This window comes from Culicoides brevitarsis, chromosome 3 (assembly GCF_036172545.1).
Source record: "Culicoides brevitarsis isolate CSIRO-B50_1 chromosome 3, AGI_CSIRO_Cbre_v1, whole genome shotgun sequence".
In the NCBI taxonomy this organism is placed as follows: domain Eukaryota; kingdom Metazoa; phylum Arthropoda; class Insecta; order Diptera; family Ceratopogonidae; genus Culicoides; species Culicoides brevitarsis.
Window position 1 is genome coordinate 15092714 of NC_087087.1, and position 21280 is coordinate 15113993.

The 21280-nt window shown below is 27.0% G+C and overlaps 1 protein-coding gene across 1 annotated transcript; it reads right to left on the minus strand.

Moving 5' to 3' along the window:
* Positions 1-15774: 15774 nt before the first annotated feature.
* Positions 15775-21100, minus strand: LOC134835237 (aminopeptidase N-like). The gene is made up of 6 exons (XM_063850106.1): positions 21046-21100; positions 20473-20863; positions 19316-19477; positions 18617-19263; positions 17279-17360; positions 15775-17224 (listed from the first exon to the last, which is right to left on the minus strand). Exons 1-6 carry the CDS (start codon positions 21098-21100, stop codon positions 15775-15777), a joined length of 2787 nt encoding a protein of 928 aa, XP_063706176.1.
* Positions 21101-21280: the final 180 nt, after the last annotated feature.

Below are 21280 nucleotides of genomic sequence, written 5' to 3' on the forward strand. Positions count from 1 at the left end.
TTCTTCGTGCTTCAATAAATTCATTTTTATGGTTTGTATCGAAAATAAGAAAGTAAGTTTCTTAACAAAAGTTTTTCGTTTTTTTTTTTTTTTGAAAGAGGTCATCATAATCAACTAATGTCAATGTAATTTGAATGGCTATCGTATAAAGGTGTGTCTTGGTAGAAAAAAGTTTATTTTATTAGAAGATATTTAATAATAATGTTTAAAGTTTGTCTAACAAAACTTATTGTTATTTGCAGAAAAAACGCACCGAAAAAGGGACACAAAGAGTCTTGTTTCTGAAACGTTTTAACTTCATTATTTATCGAAATAGGGGACATTCGATTCAGTTTTTTGCCATTTGCACGAGACTTGCTAGAGGACAAGGACCGTAGTAGTAAGTAATGAATGCTTTTAAATTAATTTTCGTCTCAAAAGCAGGGTTGGAAAAATTTTTGACTTAAATTTGAACTTAAAAAAAAATTTACGAGACTTAGTTAAGTAGACTTAAAATTAACGCTTCAAATTTAAAATTCTTACGTTTAATGAAAAAAGTTGGGCGTTTACAAAAAATATAAAAGAATTTGAATGACTTTGACTTAAAAAAAAACTTATAAAGTTTATTGGACTATTTAATTCACAAAATTTAAAAAAAAAATATTTTTGTCCCAAAATTCGATCTAAAAGTATCAGTCAAAAATAAGTTGACTTAAATCAAGTTAAGTTCATGAAATTGATTTACTTTTACTCAAGTGAAAGTTTTAAGTCAAATCAGGCAAATTAAAAAAATAAAATTTTACAAAAATTTCAAATTTTTCATGATAAATTGTTTGAAAATAGAAAAAAAATTGTAATCTTTGAAAAAAGTTCGCTTTTAAATTTGTCTTAATTGACTTAACACTTTGACTTAAGTTAAAGTAAATTAGCCTAATTAGCTTTTATTTTTGGCTTATAAATCAAGAGTCAACTTAATTTTTACTTAAGCAAAAGTTTTTATTTTTTTTTTGACTGAAAGTATTTTCGACCCTGCTTAAGTTTGAGTTTGGCTCAATTTTTTTTAGTTTTTAAAGTTCATTTATTTTTAAGCTTAATTTAAAGGTCTTTTAAGTCAAAAGATTTTTTAAGTTTAGGTTTAAGTCAAAAACAAATTTTAAAGTTCAAGCTTAAGTTATTTTTTTAACTTTTACTCAAGTTTAACTTTAAGTATTTTGAGTTTTTAAAGTTAAGTTCTCTAGATTATTTTTTTTAGTTTTTTTGTAAGTCAATACTTTAGCTTAAATTTTAGAATAAATGAAAATCAATTATTTTTTGACAATTTTTGAGAAAAAATATCAATTTTTGAAAATTTTTTAATTTGAATTTGAAATTTTCCTTAATTTAAGTTTTATTAAGTTACTTTTTTAAGTCAATTAAGTTTTTCGTTTAACTTATTTAAAAAGTCAATAAGTTTTAACTTTTGACTTAAACATTCTTTTCATCCCTGTTCAAACGTTGCTCATTCTAAGAAGACATAAAAAAGGCGCGGAAGAAATTTATGATTCATATTTTTGTCCTTTTTTTCTTGTCACGGTTCTAACTGCCTTTGAAACTGAACCATATTTTGCCTTGCCTTGCTTTAATACCCAACGCTATGGCTCACACAATGGTCATCAAAACAGAAATATGTATTTTTATACCAAATCAATATCGTTTTCATTTGTTTTAATGTTCAGCGTTTGTATCACGTTTGGGGGTCGTTACTCCGATTCCTTCAATATTTGAACGCCATACGAACTTTTATTTTTATTAACTTTTTTTTTGTTCATTTATTTATTTTTAACGAGACAAGCGAAGAAATGCTCACTCTCGAAATTAATTGACACAATTTGAAAAATTTTCCAATTTTTACATGTCAATCGAATTGACATTCGAACACATGAATCGAGTTGAATCGATAAATCCGACAAAATTCGTTGAGTTTCGTATACCAAAAAAAAACAGCCCTAATTTGATTCATCAAAATATTTTCCGCATCAACAAATTTTTGTAAATGCTTCGAAAATGTGTCAACACAACTTGTGCATGTCGTCCATGTTCCAAAAAAAAAAAGAATATTGCTTGGAGGTCCTTTGTGTGTTACACGATGTCGCATGGAGATAAATATACACATTCTAGTTTTATAAATAGATTAACAGCAAAATTGTGATATAAGGCGTTCTGTGTGTGTGTGTGTTTGTGCGAGAGATTATTAATTTTCAATCGATATTTTCAGTAGAGCCGCAACAAGCAGCAACATCATCATCATCATCGCATCAATATTTTGTCTGGGAAAAATTACACGCCTTTCTACCTCGACTCGTGTGTAATGTGCATGATTATGATGCGAATAAAATAGAGAGGAAATGATAGATTGTGGTTTTTGTGGCAGGATTGCTCTCGTTGCAGCGATTCACGGTGCTTTGGATGGTTGGCAGGTGAAGCGATGTTTTTGACAACAAATTTCAAATCAAAACAATGTAATGACACAATTATTGCTAGCTTGAAGTTACAAGGGTTTGTGATTTTACGAGAAAAGTGATCAGTAAATTTTTTAGCCATAAGTTTTTTAATTTTTTATTATAAATGAAAAATTTTTAAAATTAATTTTTCAGATTTTGAGGAGTTTTTAAAGGACAAAAAAGACTTGAATCTCTTATCATTTACAAAATTTAAGAATTTTTAGGTAAGTTTAAAAAATTGAAATATAAAATATTTTTTTTTTTAATTTTTCAGATTTTGAAGAATTTTTGAAGGACAATAATTTTTAAGAATTCAAAAATTTTTAGGTAAGTTTAAAAAAAAATTAAAAATTTAGCAATTTTAAATTTAAAATTTTTCAGTTTTTTTTTTAAATTTTTTTAGTGCAATTTTAAAGTATTTTTTTTTTATTTTTTTACAAATGATTTTTTCTTAATTTTTTAGATTCTTAGGAATTTTTGAAGGAGCTCAAAATCAAAAATTTGACATCAAGCAAAAATTTTTTTTTAATTTTTAAAACCAAGGAAAAAATTTAACAAATTAAGGAATTTGAAAGTTTTTTTTTTATTTTTCAAATGAAAGGTTTGAAGGAAAAAATTTTAAAAAATTCAAAAGAAGTTTGATAGTTTAATTTTTTACAAATGATTTTTTTTTTAATTTTTTAAATTTACAGGAATTTTTTAAATTTATTCTAATTAATTCAAACCAAGCAAAAAATTTAACAAATCTACGAATTTGAGGTAAGTTTTTTTTTATTAATTCTTACAAGGTGTGAGAATTTTCAATGAAATGTCAAAACAATATGAAACAGACTGTGATAGTGTTGAAGAATTTAAAAGAAACGCTTTGAATTATGTTAAAAGTGCAATAAATGTTGACCAAACGTGCCCTAATCATCGTAAATGGACCTGATATCATGAACAACAACAAAAAATAAAAGGTTTTCAGATTTTGGGGATTTTTTTTTAAGAAGGTCAAATATGAAAAAGCAAACTAAAAATCTATACTAAACTATCCAAACAAAGCAAAAAATAATAACAATTAAAAAAACAAACGATTTTTATAGGAATTAAAGCCTAAAATCCGAGCTAAAATCCCCAAAAATGTAAATATAATAAAACTTTCAACGGGTAGAACGAAGCTTACGGGTCCACTAGTTTCAAATCAAATAAAAGCCTTATGGATCAAAGCAATCTTTTAAGCTACTGAATGAAATATTTGAATTATTTTTATTGAAAAAAGTCATTAAGAGTCGTAACTTGCGGATTGTAATTATTTAACAATCATAAAAAGCAAATAAATACACAGACCGACTCCATTCTCACGAAATAACAGTCGAAAAGTTTCAAAACAACAAACAGCATAATCCACTAGACAATATGCGAAGCAAACAACAAAAATTGAGTTTCAAGTACGACTGGCAAGATATCCAAGAACAAAACAAATGTTACAGATTTCGAAAAAAAAAAAATTCAAGACGACATATGTAAAACTGAGTCAAAATCCACTCATTTCAAAAAAAAAAACATGATGTAAACATGCAAAAGGGGCACAAGGCACATGAACCCCAAATATATCAAAAACAGATTTCCTTAACATTCTACTACGAAAATTCGTTGATAATCATGCATATGGATAAAAAAAGAGAGAAGAATGGGGGGATACGGAAATCCTTTGCTAACAATATTGTTGCCTTTTTTCATTCAAACATTCTTCTGCAGTTTTTCCGGAGTAACGTAAGATTTTTACCGTCTTGACAATTCCAATGAAATTTATGAGATGATCTCGCGTATACACGAAATGCGTAGGTTTTATTAATAAAACGGTAGGTTAACCTGTTAAATTGGGCGTAAAAGTATGTCTCCGTCTCTCGGTAAATCGAATTACTTTGATTTATTTCGATATTTTATTGCATGGTTTTACGGTTTTGCATTCGATTTCGAAAATGTTTATGACGAACGAATAAAATTTTTTGATGGATAACCGGGCGTTTCCACGTAAAAAAAAAGTTTCATAAAAAAAATCGAATAACAAGAGCTCTTGTTCAATCATGAATTTCAATTCAATTTCATGTCCTTCAGCAAAAATGGTGCAGAATTTCAGATAAATGTTTAGTGCATTTGTCTACTTTTGTCTGATTTCCAGTGAAATGACAACAAATGTTTACTCATACCCGGGACACAGACAAATGATAGTCAGTCAGTCATTTTGTACGTAGAGTTGACTTTTTTTTTCTCTCTCTATCTGGAGTGGAAGGAGAAAAATCGTCATCATTCTTGTCGTCATTATTATTATTATTAAAAGACGAAGAATTTGTACATTCAACGAACGCGATAAGAGCTACAGGCAGAAATCTGACAAATCCGAATGGAATGGAAATTGTTTTCGTTTTGATTACAAAAAAAAAAAAATATTTTTTTCTAATAGAAATGCGCTCATGTCAAGTACAAAAGACATCAAATCATCAAACACATCACAGGATTTTTTCTGTATTAAAATTCCTTAGATGTCAAATTATTTTTATTTATTTTACGTTGACGACAACAACTTCTACGGCATGCCAGAACAAACAATGAACAACAAGCAAAAAAAAAAAGTAAAATGTGTGGCAAGACAAATAATAACAATAAGACACTCGTCTTCGTAGTACTCTGGAGGTATACCAACGATGATGATAAGACAATGTGGATATTTATCTTGCAAAACTGTCATCTCGTGAGTATTTGCTCGAGGCAAACAGAAAACAAAACTGTCGTCCGAACGGAAAATAAATATTAAAATCGGTCTTTTTTTAAATTATTATTTTTTTTCTTTGCTCGATACGTTTACTTTTTTTCCATTTGACTTAATGTCTTCTTGATGTGAAGTGTATCGCAAAAGAACGAAGCAAAAAAATAATAATAATAAAAATCCGAATCGTGTGTTACTCCACACTCTTTCATGACATTTCTCCTTCAAATGTTGCCGCAGCGAATTTTATTTTCGTATTTTTTTTCGTCGTTGTTGTCGTTCTTGCTCTAAATCCACTTCAAAGCTTCTTTATCATTGTGCGTTGCCTTTTTTTATGACTTTGGGTTGTTATTTGTGTCATTGTATAAATTTTTTGTCAGAAGTTGAAGCGCGATGTGAAGAAAATAAACTTGTTAAAAAAAAATACCTTGCTTTTTTTCGTCGAAGAACATTTTTCTTCGTCTTTATTACGATAACCGCTTCTTGCTTATTATTTCATGCAGTGCACTAAATTTTCACCAGAAATGACTTTTACTTGGCAGCAGCAACAACAACGATGATGATATAAAGGATGATATAAAGACAAGTAAACGATTGCATTGAGAATACGGACTCGGAGTTTATCCAACTTAAGCATTTATTTATGTAAAGCAGTCGTACCTCCATGGCGTGCGAAAAGAAATATTTTTTTCTTCTTTTATTATTATTACATACATGAAGATTTATGACAAATGCGTTCATAATCTTTTATTTGATTGAAGGCTTAATGTTTGAGGTTTAGTTGTCATTCAACTTTATTACACTCTCAACCTCGGGGAAAAATTGAAAAAAAAAATTCTGCTGTAAATTTGTTGGAATCACGGAAAAAATATTTTTCTTCGTATGTATAAATCAGCATGAAAATGTTACATCGCCAAAGGTGACATAAGCCTCACACTTTTCATTCGTTTCTCACTATGTCTCTGCATCTCCATCGTTCTCTCTCTGAATTTTATATTTTACCATCAGAGATGCCCGTGAGCTACGTCAAGCAGAACGGAAAGCCAAGTAAGTGTACGGAGCAAAATTATTATTGCACTACCTAGGTACAGATTTCGGTGCATTTCAAAGTTGCTCGATGACAACAACAACCGCATGCCAAAATCCAACAAAAGGCGGGTGCAATTATTGAAAGTGTTTCACGTTATGAAACGAAAAGTCTGATTGAAAATTTTAATGAAGTTTCAAAAGATTTTTTTCTGAAAAAAAATTTCTTTGCTAAGAGAAAGACTAATTTATTCAGACAAGTTGCCATATTCGACCTGAATTTAGATAATTTTTTAAAAAAAATTCCGTATCAGATGAGGAATATATTAATTTACTTCCATAGGATCTCGACGATCTCATGAGTCATTTAAAATTGCATTTAATAAAATTTTAATTCATACTCAATAATTTCAGTTCAGGTTTCCCGTTCAGTTCAGGCACATGGATTTAAAATTACAATCATGAAGCAATTCCTTAACGAAGCTTGTATTGATTTGTTTCAAAAGTTCGACTTAAGAGACGAGTTACAAATCTAACCAACCTGACCCTTGGTCAAGATCATTTACTTTACTTTAGATTTAGCAGATTTTGTTAACTAATTGAATGGCATTTCACGCAAGAAATTTTGACTTTGGTCGAAATATCCCATGAGCAGCTTTTGAAAAGAAATCCGTGGTTTTTTCGCAAAGAATCTTAATCTTCGTCCATATAATTTTAGTATTGCTTGAAATTCCAATGATGTACTTTTAATAGATTCGTTTTTTGCTCTCATAGTTTTTTCAATTGTAAACTTTATTTTTGTAATAAACTTGTAGCGTTTGGTTTAATCGATATTACCTTACTTTCCTAAAAAGAAAAAAAAATATAATTTGCTTATACACAAAATCTTATTTGTAGGTATGAGAAGGAGGCATGAAAAATCGTAATCTATACAGATTTGTGAAAATAACTTATTTAGCTTAAAATTTTCAAAGTCAAGCAGAAATATGAAAATATTAGATGTTTATATCAAAAAATTTTTCTAAGATTTTTATGTTTCTACTTGTTTCTGAAAAATTATATTATTCTGTTATAAATGTTATAAATTTGTTGAAAATTTACCTTTTCTTAAAAAAATTAGTCTCTATACTAAATACTTCAAAAATTTCACTTAAGAATGTTTTTCAAAGGTTTAAAAATCACTTATTTAAAAAAATAAATTAAAATTACATATTTGTAAAAAAACTTACTTAAAAAATTATGAGGGAAACACTTTTGTAAATTTCTCCGGCCTCGTATAAAAATTTTTCAACTGATTCATTATGCAACTTCCCACAATGCATAAAGCACTAACTTTTTAGCCATTTTACGACAAAAATAAAAATGGAACAGTGTACTTTTCAAAATGTCAAGGTGGTTTTGTTGATAAATTCTCTTCTATCAACTGGTAATGACAATATTAATGAAACCTTTTAACGGTTACGCCATCATCGTCGTTTCTTTTTTTTTTGTCTAAAGAGAAGAAAATGAAGCGAAAAAAAACAGTAAGAAATGGAATAAGAGATAAATTTCATGAATAATAATTATTTAGATTGATTACCCATCATAAATATAATAAATGACGATGAAATAAATTCTAATGATAAAAGTTTAATGTTATTTTTTTCTCGCATTTGCTCTCTCTCTCCGCGACGACGATGATGTCTTTTCTCGAACATAGTCACGGATCAAAGAACATCCGACTAATTTTTATCGATTTACGTCGAGATATGAAAATAGCCTGTGGCACGGCACACGCTATGCCGCCTCCTTGCCACTGATTATTAAATATTTCATTAATGTTTATTTAAATTGGTTTACACTAGCAAATATTATGTTAAACTATGATAACCTTCGTTTCGCATCCTTTTACGTGGTTGTTGTGAAATAAAATGATTTTCACATGGAAAATGTTTTGCGCTCATCTCATTTTTTTTTTTTGAAACGTGAAAGCAAATAGCGAAATAATTAGCGCAGATGAACGTCCATGAAACCATTTAGCGTTGAAATGTAGGATTTCCCTCTACGATGAAATTAAAATATTTTTTTTGTGAATTTCTCATTAAGATTGAGCAGTAAATTGAAGTTAGTCAGAGGTTGATGAACTTGACTTGTAATGAAATTTAAACGATTTTTAGTACATATATTTTTAATTAAAAAAATGTTGATTTTTGGTGACATTTAATTCGAAGAATTAAATAATTTTTAATTCTTTTTAACCTAAAAAAAAATTTAATTAAATAATTTAATTAAATTTAAAAAAAATAAGTAAATAGTTTAAATATTTAATAAAATTTTTAATTACAAAAAAAAATAAATTTTAGTTATTTTAATATTTAAATAATTAATTTATTAAATTTATAAATAATATTTTTGATACTTTACTAAATTTTTAACAAAATTTTTAGATTTTTTTTAAATAATAAATTAATTAATTTAATTATTATTTTAATAAATAATTATAGTTAATTTATAATTATATTTTTTTAATAATAAATGTAAATTTAAATGAAATATAAAAATTAAATTAATTTTAAATTTAAATATTTTTTCAATATAAATTTTTGTTTTGTTTTCAAATTTATTTAATACAAAAAAAAAAAATTATTTTATTAAGTTTTAAATTTTGTTTTCCAAATTTTATCATATGAAAATTTATCATTATTTTCCTTTATATTTTACGTTTATTCCCAAAAATAGTAAAAACTCAATCCCTTTCATTAAAATTCAACGCTTTTCCCGTAATAACAAAGTCAACGAACGCAAAATATAATCAAAGATTACAACAACGTAGAGAGACGAAAAACGAAATTCTAATTAACAGGTGAGAAAATTAAAATATTTACTTTCAAAAAATTACCTGGAAATTCGCATTCATCGCGCGCATCACAAAATGAAGAGAAAAGAAAATACTGTCGTAATAATATTTCTAATTTATTTCTTCTTGACACAAACGCAAAACAGCAGGTGCGTACTCACAAAGACGACAGTGAAAAAGGTCACAAATTTCCTTTCAAGGCCATTTTTCAAAAAAAAAGTGAAATTAACAGTATTGGACTCTTCTTCATTAAATACAAGAATAAACAACATAAATAATTTTTACAGGACATTTTTCGTCGTTCATCATTAATCACGAGTCTTTTCTATTAATTAGCAACGTTTTTTTTCGCTTCGTTCCGTATAAGGAAATCTCCTTTGCCCGTATTGTTAGCCACAAAATGGGCAACGCTGAGACATTTTCTTAAATTGCGTCGCGAATAATGGATAACAACAACGGAGGAAAAAAAACTGAAAACAAAAAACCATTAGACAAATTGGAAAGTATCAAAAAATACAAAAAAAAGGGAGAATTGTGAATAAAACCGTAACCAGAAGTAGTAGAAGAAGAAGCAAAAGACGAAAAAATAGCAAAATGACACGAAAGGTGTGCAAAACGTTAGAAAATAAAAACACCAAACACGACACAGACACGAAAAGAGAAAAATTGCAACTTATTCTCTTTGGCAAACAGAAAAAAAAAGAACTAGAAAAAAAATAAATTGAAGGATTAACCATTTCAGATGTATCTTGTCGACCTCTTTTTTTTTGTCTCTCACAAACACTCATGATGTGGCTCTTATCGCACGAAAACAAAGAAAAAAACGTGATCCAAAAATTTATTGAATTGTGGGGAGTTTTTTTCTAAAATATCCGAGTAACACGTTAAAAAAATCGAAATTTTAATCCTAAAAATTATAATTTTTAATTTAATTTTAATTTAATTTGTAAAAATTAAAAAAAAAAAATTAAAATTGGTAAAAATTTTTAATAATTTAAATAATTTGTAAAAATTTAAAACAAAATTTTAAAAATTTAAAAAAATTTGTAAGAATTTTAAAAAAAATTTGTAAAAATAAAAAAAAAATTGAAAGAATTTTAAAAAAATTGAAATAATTTAAAAAAAATTGAAAATAAATTCGAAATATTTGAAAAAATTTTAAAACTTTATAATTTTGCCAGAACATAACTTTTTACTTTAGAAAAAAAAAATATTTTCAAAAATTCGGAATTTTTAGAATAAAATACCCCATTTTCGTGGAGACGCCAGGTAATTTCTTAAAAAAAATAAAAAATTGCTTACCTCTTATTCCGCACGTCACTGATGCATTTTATTTTGTGTCATCGTCTCGTGATCAAAATAAAATCAATTGTGTTCGTAAAAAAGTTTTTACTAAAGTTGTTGTAAAGTAATTTTTTCCTTCTTATAAATTTTGCTGCTTTTTTCTCTGGCAACACAGACAGAAAACGTTTTCTTTACAAGCAACTTACAAAACTAATGATGTTCCATATAATTTTCTGCCGTTATGTTTTTTTGTGCTTTTTTCTCTATAATTTCTTGTCCTTGATGTTTTTTGTGTATGTTTTGCCTGCAGATAAGATTAAGTTGTTGTGTTAGAAAATATCGTGTGTGAGCTTTTTTCTTCGTAAATTAGATGATAATTTGATACGCTAATGGGACAACCTATTTTTCCTTCCTTCAACGAATGTCAAGAAGGTAAGAAGCGAATTCTGAGGGAATTATGAAAATTAAGCTTTTGCACAAACTTTGAATTATAATCTGTTATTATATTTTGATTCTCGATTGTTGAAACTTTTTTTTGTCTGTTTTTCTGTGTGTTTGAGTGTTTGACTCTATTTGCTTACTTGTTGATGTTCATGATGAGGTTTAGGTAGAAAATTGTCATGAAAACACACGTCAGATTTTCATACCTCTTTTCTATGGTTGACACTTAAAAAGGAGATTTTATTATGAAAGTTTCCGGGAGAAAAATTTTTCTGATAATAATTTAATTTTAAAATTAAATAAAAATATTTAAAGCAATAAAATTAATTTATTCATTATTTTTTTTAATTTTCATTTGTTTTTTTAATATTTTAATTTGTATTTTAAAGATGATTTATTTTTACAAAATATTTATAAAAAAAAATAAAAAGAAAAGGTTTGCCATTTAAAAAAATATAAAAAAATTAAAAACAATAATATAAATTAATTAAATTAAATTAAAATTATTTATTTATTTTTTAAATTCTAATTTTTTATTCATTTGTTTTTAAATTAAATTAAAATTTATTATTATTTTTTTTATTATTTTATTTTTTTCATCATATATTTTTTAAAAATGTCAAAATTATTAAATCTTTAAAAATATTCGAGGGTAATTTCAAAAAAATCAAAAAAGTAAATTTAATCGCCTTAATAAATCATTAAAAATAAATTTTAACTTAAAAAAATTAAATTTAAAAAAAAGTAAAAAAAGTAAAATAGTAAAATATGAGAAAAATGTTTTCTTTAATTTAATATTTTTTACCAAAAATTATAAAAATAGAATTAAAATAAAATAATAAAATATAAAATAATTATTTTCCAAAATTCCTAAATATGTCAAATTTTATACATTTGCATGTAATTCGTGAAAAATTAAAGACTAATTAAAAATTATTTTTATTTTTAAAAATTTTTAAGGTTCCTGAAAATTGATAAGATAATTGGTTAAGGTTATAAATAAAAAATTGTAAAAAAAATAATTAATTGAATTATAATTTTTAATTTAAACTAAAATTTATTTTTTTTTATTTATTTTCTTTATTTAATTATTTTTTTTACTATTTTTAGTTTTAATTTTGTCAATATTATTAAATTTTTATTTAATTTTTTTCGTCAAAATCGAAAGAGATTTAAAAAAAAATAAACAAGTGTATCGCCTTAATAAATAATTAAAAATAATAAATTATTAAAAAAATTAACCAAAGTTTAAAAAAATTGAACTTAAAAGAAAAATATTGAATGTTTCATAGATAGTATTTTATAATAAATAATTTACAAATTATATACATTCAAAAATTGAAATGCATTTCCCTCAATTAAATGAATATTTTTCATCAAAATTCCAAAACATGTCAAATTTTTACATTTTTAATTATAAATAAATTAAAATTATGTTTAATAAAAAATTAATATTAAAAAAAAATTTATTCAAAAGATTAAAAAAAAAATAATTCTTGAGAAACAAAAAAAAATTTACTGATTTTCAATTTTAAACAAAATACAAATCAAATCTCCAAAAATCCCCAAATTTAAATAACAAAAAAATCAATCAAAAATTTCTAATCAAATTCCTTCCGAACAAAATCTTCTCTCTGTGCATCAACTATTTCACCACACAAACTTGCTGTCTCTTCATTTAAGCATGTGATTGTTTGTTTGTGTCTCGGATGCCATATATTTATACCCGAGACTGTTGCACTCTCGCAACCGACATGCATATCATTGTTCCAAGTAAAGTGTGGAAATTTATTATTGTTGCTTTTTCGCCATATATCGTCATAATAATAGAGATTGAGAGAGGGTAGAAAGACGGAGGAAACTGCAAAATGCCAACTGTATATCACATCGCTCCGTGTCTATGTGTTTATTTTTCATGGATGGGATTTCATGCAAAATAAATTTCATAAATGCACACCGAGAGATGAGAGTGAGTGAGAGATGAATGGAATTTTTCATATATGCATATCACTCCGGTGTCTCGATGCATTTTCCCTTGTTAGTGAAGTTGCTACGGAAAATTTATTGCTGATTTTTGTGGCTTTTTTTTTGTGAAATAGGATCAAGATGGAACTAGGTCGCATCTCTCGAATAAACAAAAGGATTTTCGTATCAAATTCAAATTCAAAGTTTTATTAAAAAATTTTTTTTCGCCTTAATCAGCTTAATTTTTTAAAAGCAACTCGGATAAAGTTATGATTACATTATGATATCACTGACACATTCTCAAGCAAAATTTGACAATTTTTTTTTCGGGGATGGGGAATATTTATGCATGTTCTGCATATTTGAAATTTTTAGACAAGACAAGAAACTTTTATTACAAGATTTTTATTTTATTCTCTCGTGAGCTCACGAGAAACTTTAAATTTTCGAATTCTTTGAAAAAACCACAACAACAAACTTTCGTTAACTCAATGATGAATAAGTAATTTTAATGGCACGTGCTTTCTTGTAACATGAAAGCAACCAAAAATACTCGAATTCTTGAAGAGTTTCGAAAGTTGTTGCTCCGCTCGTTAAACATTAATTTTTATTTGTGAGGCATGCGAGAAAAATGGTTTGTCCCTCATTTTCGTGTTTGATTTTTTTTGTGTAAATAACGGAAAAAATCACCTTATAAATATTTTTAATTATATTAAACACACGTGAGGATTTTTTTTTGTATTTCCTTTTAAATAATAAATTATTTATTTTTTTTTAATTTTTAAACACTAACAGCACTTGTTGAAGCACATTAATATTTTTCTATTCTATGATTATTATTGTGATTATCATTCAACATAAATTTTTTAACAATTTTTATTTTTTGTCATTTTTTTTATTTTTTAATAATTTAAGTTTTTTTTTCAAGTATTTTATTTTTTTATTTCATTCACTATTAATGTGATAAGTACAAGTTTTAGCCCAGAGACAAGAAATCTTAAACCATACAAAATGAATGGACGACGATAACTGACTCGAATAGTTGGTTTGGCAGGAAGAACGGAACGAATGCTAGTTTAAAATGTGTATTTTTTAATGTTTAGCGGAGTAGAGTTAACGTGTTGCATATTTGACGCAGGCGCTCACAAGGGGGACAGGTGAGTATTGTGAGGGGAAGGAACTCATTGAGGGATTTTGTTTGGAGTTGGAACTCAATGGTTCGTGAAATAGGAGAAAACGGGGAAAGGTAACGGATTTTTTGAATTATTTTTAGGGGGAATGAGTGACTATTTTAGTGACTGATTTCTGTTTGAAATAAGAAAATATCCTGAGAACTGTCGGAATTCAAAAAGGATCAATTCCTTTATTGGTACTTCCAAAAATCATCACCCTAAGTTGTTCTAGATATGGGCAATTTATTTTATTTATATATTTTTTTATTTCATCAAATTAAGATTACATCATTGTAGTTGGTGGAAAAACCATTAAGCTTAAAAAACCTCATCTTTTCTTTCACATTTCAATTTTGTTGGTCGTGCGCCATTTAATCCGTTACCATTGAATATATCACAGTCCTCCCTCAGGCTCAGTTGGAGTGTTTTATTTGGTTAGAGTGATCACAGGATGAAACAAGAAGCATGAAACGAAAAATAAAAAAACGAGAAACACACAGTGATTGGGCCCATTCAGATTAAAAATTTCTCTCGATAGATTTCTTCTTTCATCTTCCCAATATATCGTGGTTTCTTCGATGAGCCATTTTTTTCTACCAAAATTTCTTGATAATTTAATTTAAAAGGCAAACAAATGACTTAAAATTATTATAACTAGTAAAAATTAAAGTCGTTTTTTAAAAGTTTTTAAATACATTTAACTCAAAAATATGATTAATTTATAATTTAAAAATTTCAAGTACCTACTTCTTTATTTAAAAAAAAAAATGTTAGAAAAATTTTATAAAAAAATTGAAAATTTTTAAAAACGTAAAAATTATTACAGAAAAAAATATTTATACTTTCCTCAAGTTCAATCATAACTGATGCTATTTTTTTTTTTTGATTCAAAAAAAGTTAAACTAAAAATTATGATGCTCAAAATAACTTAAAAAATATTTTAAAATAAATCGACATAAATGCCTTTTTAAAAATAAAAAAAAATTTAATATATGGCGAATTTTACAAAATGTTGTTCAAATTTCAAGGCGCATTTTTGGCGGTTGAATAATTTTTAGTCCCTCAATTTTTTTTGTTAAATATTTACCGTTCTAAATTTTTTTTCGATGTTTTTTCCCCAAAAGATTTTTTTCAAACTGGAGGCAAAATAAAATAAAAAATTTTGAAATACTTTTTCATACAAAATGTTTTCATTTAAATAATTTTTAGTCACTCAAAAATATTTCAAAAAAATAACTGTCAAAAATTTATAAAAATTATTTTTTTTTGAAAATATTTTTATAGAAGTAAATTATTGTAAATTCCATTTTTCAATAAAAATATTTATTCTTGAAAATCTAAAATATTTTTCAAAAAATTTGAAAATTTTTTGAAAAAATATGGAGAAATTAAAAAAAATGGTAAACTTTTATGAAATTGTCAACTTTTTTTTCACATTTGGCTTTCGACTTGTTGAAATAGAAAAACATTTAGAGCGGCTCTATAAAACCCAAATTATTAAAAAAATAATTTAATAACTTTTTTCATGATTTTGTAAAATTTAAGTCGTCAAAATTATTAAAAATTTTACACAAAAGACATTTTTTTAGAAAAAATATAATTTTTTTTAAATTTTCATAGATAAGACTTTTATATCTGTAAAAGCATAATTTGCTATTTTAATCTGTGAAAAATTAAAAAAGATATAAAATTTATAATTTATTAAAAAAATTATATTTGATGAAAGAAATAAGTTCAAAAATTTCTTAAAAGAAAGCAAAATATTTTATTTCTTCAAAAAAACTTTTCAATTTTTTTGAAGGTTTTTTTTCAAGGTTTTTTGAGTAAATTTATCCAATAAAATTAATGCATAAAAATTTGCAAAACAACTCCCAAAAACACCAAAATACTCGAAGAAATCATTAATCCCGTAGCTCCATTGCCAAAATATCCCTTGAAAAACACCCCAATTTCCTCATTATTCTCTTCAAGCCATTTCATATTCGCATTCGGATCTTCCAGTATCGTCTCTTTCTCACTAGCTGCCAAAATTTTCTCTTCTATCATTTGATCAACCAACTTTTCAAATTTACCAAACACATTTTTTGACGTCACATAAGGCGCGATCCAGAAAATATTGTTGCGAACTGTGTTTTCTCCATACAAATCGTCAATTTCTTTAAAATCAACGCTGAAAAAGTCAATAACAGCTTCGACGCCATCTCGTCCGCCACTTGTGTAAATTGCTTGAAGAACGCGAGTTTTTTCCGCTTTTGTGTAAGTTTCCGCGTCTAACGTTAATTGCAAGTTTTGTTGATGTAACTTTGCGTCGACGATGCATCCCATGCCGTTTATTAATGTTCTTCGGGAATTCGTGTCTGTCGTGGCTTTCAAGCGTTTTTGGGCATTATCGAAGGTTTCTTGCGTCGCTTGTCGCAATCCGTTGCAATAAATAGCGGAACGGATATTTGCCTCAATTTCAACTTCGGGATCTTCTAAAACTTTATCAACGCGTGCTTTTGTGTCTTTGATGCATTTTTCCTCGCCACTGAGACAAGCCCAGTTCAGAGCAATGGATCGCGCCTTTTTATCGCTCAAATCGTCTTTCGTTCCGAGATCATGACTTCCCAACGTCTCATAAAGCGGTCCAACGAGCTTCGCCATGTACTTTTGGAAGTTGCCATAATGATCCGATCCCGTCATCATGCGGTTCAAATAACTCAAGCCATTGTTAGCGGAAGACCAAGGCAAGAAATCAACTTCCCTCTCGAGATATTGCAACACATGGAAGACAATTTCGTACTTGACCATGTCATTTTTCGCCAAATTTAGCACGTCATCGATAATTTGAGCGCGATTTATCACGTGAATGTCCTCAAAAGTCTCCGAATCGAGCTTTTCCGCGATCAGGTGCCACAAATTTTCGTCGTAATTGACTCTGTAGTAGCCAGTTTCTTGCACATTGAAGACCATCCAGTCATTTTCCGCGAATTTATGGTAAGTATCATTCTTGAAGGAAAGTTTTTCGACCAACATGAAGGCAACGGGTGAGGTATCGGTGAAGTTAGGATGCGATTTTGTGGCGAAACTAATTGGAATCAGGAAAATATCGTTGGCACGTGTTTGTTGGATGTACTTTTGCTGTGTTAAAGTGACAGTATTTCCGGTTCTGTTGACAAAAACGATGGGAAAACCGCCTTGTTTGGTCCAAGAGTCGACCATTGCTTTCATTGTGACAAGTTCGAATTTGTCCTCGTCGGCGGCTTTTTGGAGGTTTCGTGCGAAGTCGTCGGAATCAGCAGCTTTGAATTTCCTAAAATGAGAATTTTTGATGAAAAAGAGGGGAAAAAGAAAATTTGAGACTTACATGTCTTCTAAGTAATATTTCAAGCCCTTTCGCCAGGTTTCTTCGGTCAAGGTATGTTGGAACATTCGTAAAACGCAGGCAGCTGTAAGTAAATTTCAAATATTAAAATTATTTTTTTTAAAGTTGTTTGCAGTTTTTCATATAAAATTAAATTATAAAATCATTTGAATTAGCGAAAAAGCGATTTTAAAATTTTCAAATGTCAATTTTTTAATAAATTTTAATTTTTTTTATTTAATTTAATTTATTTTAATTAAAAAGTTAAAATTTTATTTATTTAAAAAATTAAAAAAAAAAAAAATTTTTTTTCACAAAAGTTAAAAATTAGGTGATTAATTTTTTTTATTAAATTAGCAAAAATGCGATTTTCAAATTTTTTACTTGCCAATTTTTTGGTTAAACTTTATTTAAATAAATTTTATTTAATTTATTTTTTTAATTTAAGCTTTATTTTAAAAAAGTTAAAAATTAATTAATTTTTTTTTATTGAATTAGCAAATATGCGATTTTCAAATTTTTAACTGAAATTTTAAGAATTGATATTTACGAATTTTTTAATTCAAAAATATTTATCAAAAATTTTTATTTTTTTAATCAATATAAAAATTACGCTTAGAATTAATTTTTATAGGAAATTTAAATATTTTCAGTAAAAAACTCAATTAAAAAATTTAATAATTTTAATTAAATTTCAAAATTTTCCTACATAAAATTATTTTTTTGTTTAAAATATCAAGAAACATAATTTTTTTTTGTTCAAAATATTTATTTAAAATAAATAAATTTTTGAAAGATTTTTTAGATTGAATTAGCAAAAAAGCAATTTTTAAATTTTAATTTTTTTTAATTGACATTTACGGTTTTTGGTTAAATCATGCCAAATAATACAAAATTATTAAAATAAATTTTACTAAAAAGTAATTTTCAAAATGTTATTCATAAAAAAATATAAAAATTTCTCTTATGAAAATAAAATTTTGTTAAAAAAAATTAGGTTTGAATTAGAAAAAAAGCGAATTTCAAATTTTAACGGTCATTTTTTGAATTGACATTTCAATATTTTTCATTAGATTTTAAGAAAACTGTAACTTTTTCTTACAAAACTTATCTCTCATATTATTTTTCGTTCAAAAAATCTCGACGTATTTAATTTTTATTTGCAAAAAATAACAACAAAAGGTCTTTGTTCGATAAATTTTGCACAATTATCAATTAATATTATTAAATAACACTGATAAGATAGGATTAACTGATATCTAATTACTCAACAATCTTATCAGTAGACTGCAAAGAATTTATTTTGACCTAAAAAAAAATTAATTTCTCAGAAAAACTCACCTTTCGAGTACGAAATGTCATCAAAAAGATTCCTAATGCCTTGATGATTCTCCACGTAGAACGTCATTGGTCTCGAAACTCCTGTCGCATCTGCTCTCATCGCCGATTGCTGCAAATTACTCAACACAAACAAATCAATATCTCTGAACTCTGGATAAACGAGCGACATCGTATGAGCAGCATAAAGTGTCGCAAATCCCTCGTTTAACCACAAATAACTCCACCATTTGGGCGCCACGTGATTTCCGAACCACTGATGGGCGAATTCGTGCGCGATAATGTGACCAACGGCGTGCTTTTGATCGACATCTGCCTCAGTTTCGTCGTAAAGCAGCAAACTTTGGGCGTAGATGACAATTCCGTAATTTTCCATGGCGCCAGCTCCAAAGTCGGGCATCGCAATTTGTGACATTTTGGGAAGCGCGTATTTGGTAGCGAAATACTGCTCTTGATTCATGAGGATTCGTTCGCCGGCAATTAATCCGAAATCTCCTTCGCCATGACGAATCGCGGAGGGTTTAGCGAAAAGTTGGTAAGGGATGCCGTCGGATTTGTTAAAGGAGACGTAAGAAAAGTCAGAAACGACAAAAGCGATTAAATAGGTTTGGATTGGAATTGTTTGTTCGAAAACGGTTGTAACCATGTCACTGAAAAAAATCAAATTAGGTAAAAAATTTTAGGGATAAAAATTATTCTTACTCTGTTTCCTTTTTGATTTCTTTCACAGGCATGTTGGAAACTGCGTGATAAGTGCTCGCATGAGTGATGGAAATGTCAAAAGTAGCTCTCAATGCGGGTTCATCGTAACATGGGAAGCCATGACGAGCGTTATGAGGCTCGAAATGGGTGCCAGCTTGCCATCTATTCATAAAAAATCAAGTAAAAGTTTTAAAATTTCTTAAAAATTTTTTTAAGGCAAGGATAAGTTATGACTTAAGCACAAAACTTAAGACTTAATGAGCTTAAGTTTAAAATTTAATTAAAAAATTTCTGAAGCTTCAGTTTATGAATAAGTCAAATTAATTAAGTTTTGGACTTTACGACCATTCGAAGCTCAAATTTGGTTATTTTTGTTTGAAAAATTAAAAAAAAAAAATTAAAAAAATATTTTAAGTTAATTAAGTTTGACTTAAGTCAAAATAACTTTAAATCTCAATTAGTTTTATAATTTTTTTTTATTCTTAAATAAATTAAATTTTTTATCTTGCAATTTGGTAAAAAAATATTTAAAAAATTTACTTAACTTAACTTTAACTTAAATTTGACTTATCCTTAAACTCAAGCTTAAGTCAAAAGCTTATAGAGTAAAAAAGAATTTTTTTTTTACTTCAGCTTTAGTTCAAAAATAAGTAAAGAATCAAAAAGTTCTGAAATTTTAGATCAAATTTTTGACAAAAAATATTATTTCTGTTTGAAAAGCTTGAAAAAAAATTATTAAGTCAAAAGTATTAAATTTTTGATTTATGACTTAAGCTTAAGTGTCTTAATTAAGTTAAGCTTAACTTTATTATTATTTTTTTAAACTTTCTTAAAATTTTCTAAAAAAAAATTTTTTCTTGAAATTTAGTCAAAGTTCTAAAATATTTGACATTTAATTCCAACTTAAGAAAAATAAGTCAAAATATTTTCTTGACTTAAGCTTAAGTTTTCGATTCTAAGTCAAAAATTAATAAGTTATTGACTTTTCGACCAAATTTCAATATTTTTTTTTTGTTTTAAAAATAATTTTAATTAAAAAATTTTAATTTAAAAATGAAAATATAAAAAAATTAAAATTTGGTCGAAAATGACTTAACGTTTTGCTAAAAAATCATTAAATTTTGACTTAAAAAATTTTTGCAGCTTAAAAAACTTACACTGTCTCTCCCTCCTCATTCTTGTAAGAAGATTTATGAAAACCAGCAAGATCGTCTCTCAGTGTCGCATTATAATCAATCGTCATTTTATACTGCGACCCTTTCGACAATTTATCGACAAAAACCACATAATGTTCCGTCACATCGTCGTACATCGGCAACCCACTAATTTTCACTTCTTTTCCCGAACTGTCCTTAACTTGAACATCTTGGATCGTTACTTGCCGATAATGGATCGTAATGTTGTCCGTTTCCTCAAGTGCTTCCAACGTAATGACAACCCGACCATCGAACTCAAAGTCTCCTTTGTCGATATTTGTCGTGAGATGCACTTCGTAGTTGATGGGCTTCGTATTGTTCGGCAAGCGATAGGAATGTTGGTCATCGAGTGCTGTGGAAATTGGCACAGGTAACGTCGAAAAAGGGGTTTCAGCGTGTAAAAACGCGAAAAGAGAAATAAAAATAATTGATTTTAACATTTTTTATTAATTTTGCATCCGAACAGATCGAACGTCGGAATGGAACTGAATTTTTTTTGTGTTCAGGTGAGTGATGGATGATTTTTTTTATTACTTTCAGACTTTATCTTATCGATGGTTACATGGCTGATGGGACTTCGATCATTCATTGTTTGTGGAATTGCACCACATTACAAGAGATATTAACACTTGACATTTTTTTTCAAAAGGAATTTAGCAATTTCTTGAATAATTTATATTCGATTTAATCATAAAAATTCAGAAAAATTATTTTTTAAAAATTTTAAAAACTTTAAAAATTTTATGCAAATTGATTTTTAAAAAATTGA

What these genes read in the sequence shown, in the direction of transcription:
- LOC134835237 (XM_063850106.1), bottom strand. Translation starts at nt 21,100, where the DNA reads ATGAATGATCGAAGTCCCATCAGCCATGTAACCATCGATAAGATAAAG. An exon ending in CGATAAGATAAAGTCTGAAA is followed by an intron (nt 20,864 to 21,045) that starts GTAATAAAAAAA and finishes CAATTTCCACAG; the next exon opens with CACTCGATGACCAACATTCC. An exon ending in GAAATCAAAAAGGAAACAGA is followed by an intron (nt 19,264 to 19,315) that starts GTAAGAATAATT and finishes GATTTTTTTCAG; the next exon opens with TGACATGGTTACAACCGTTT.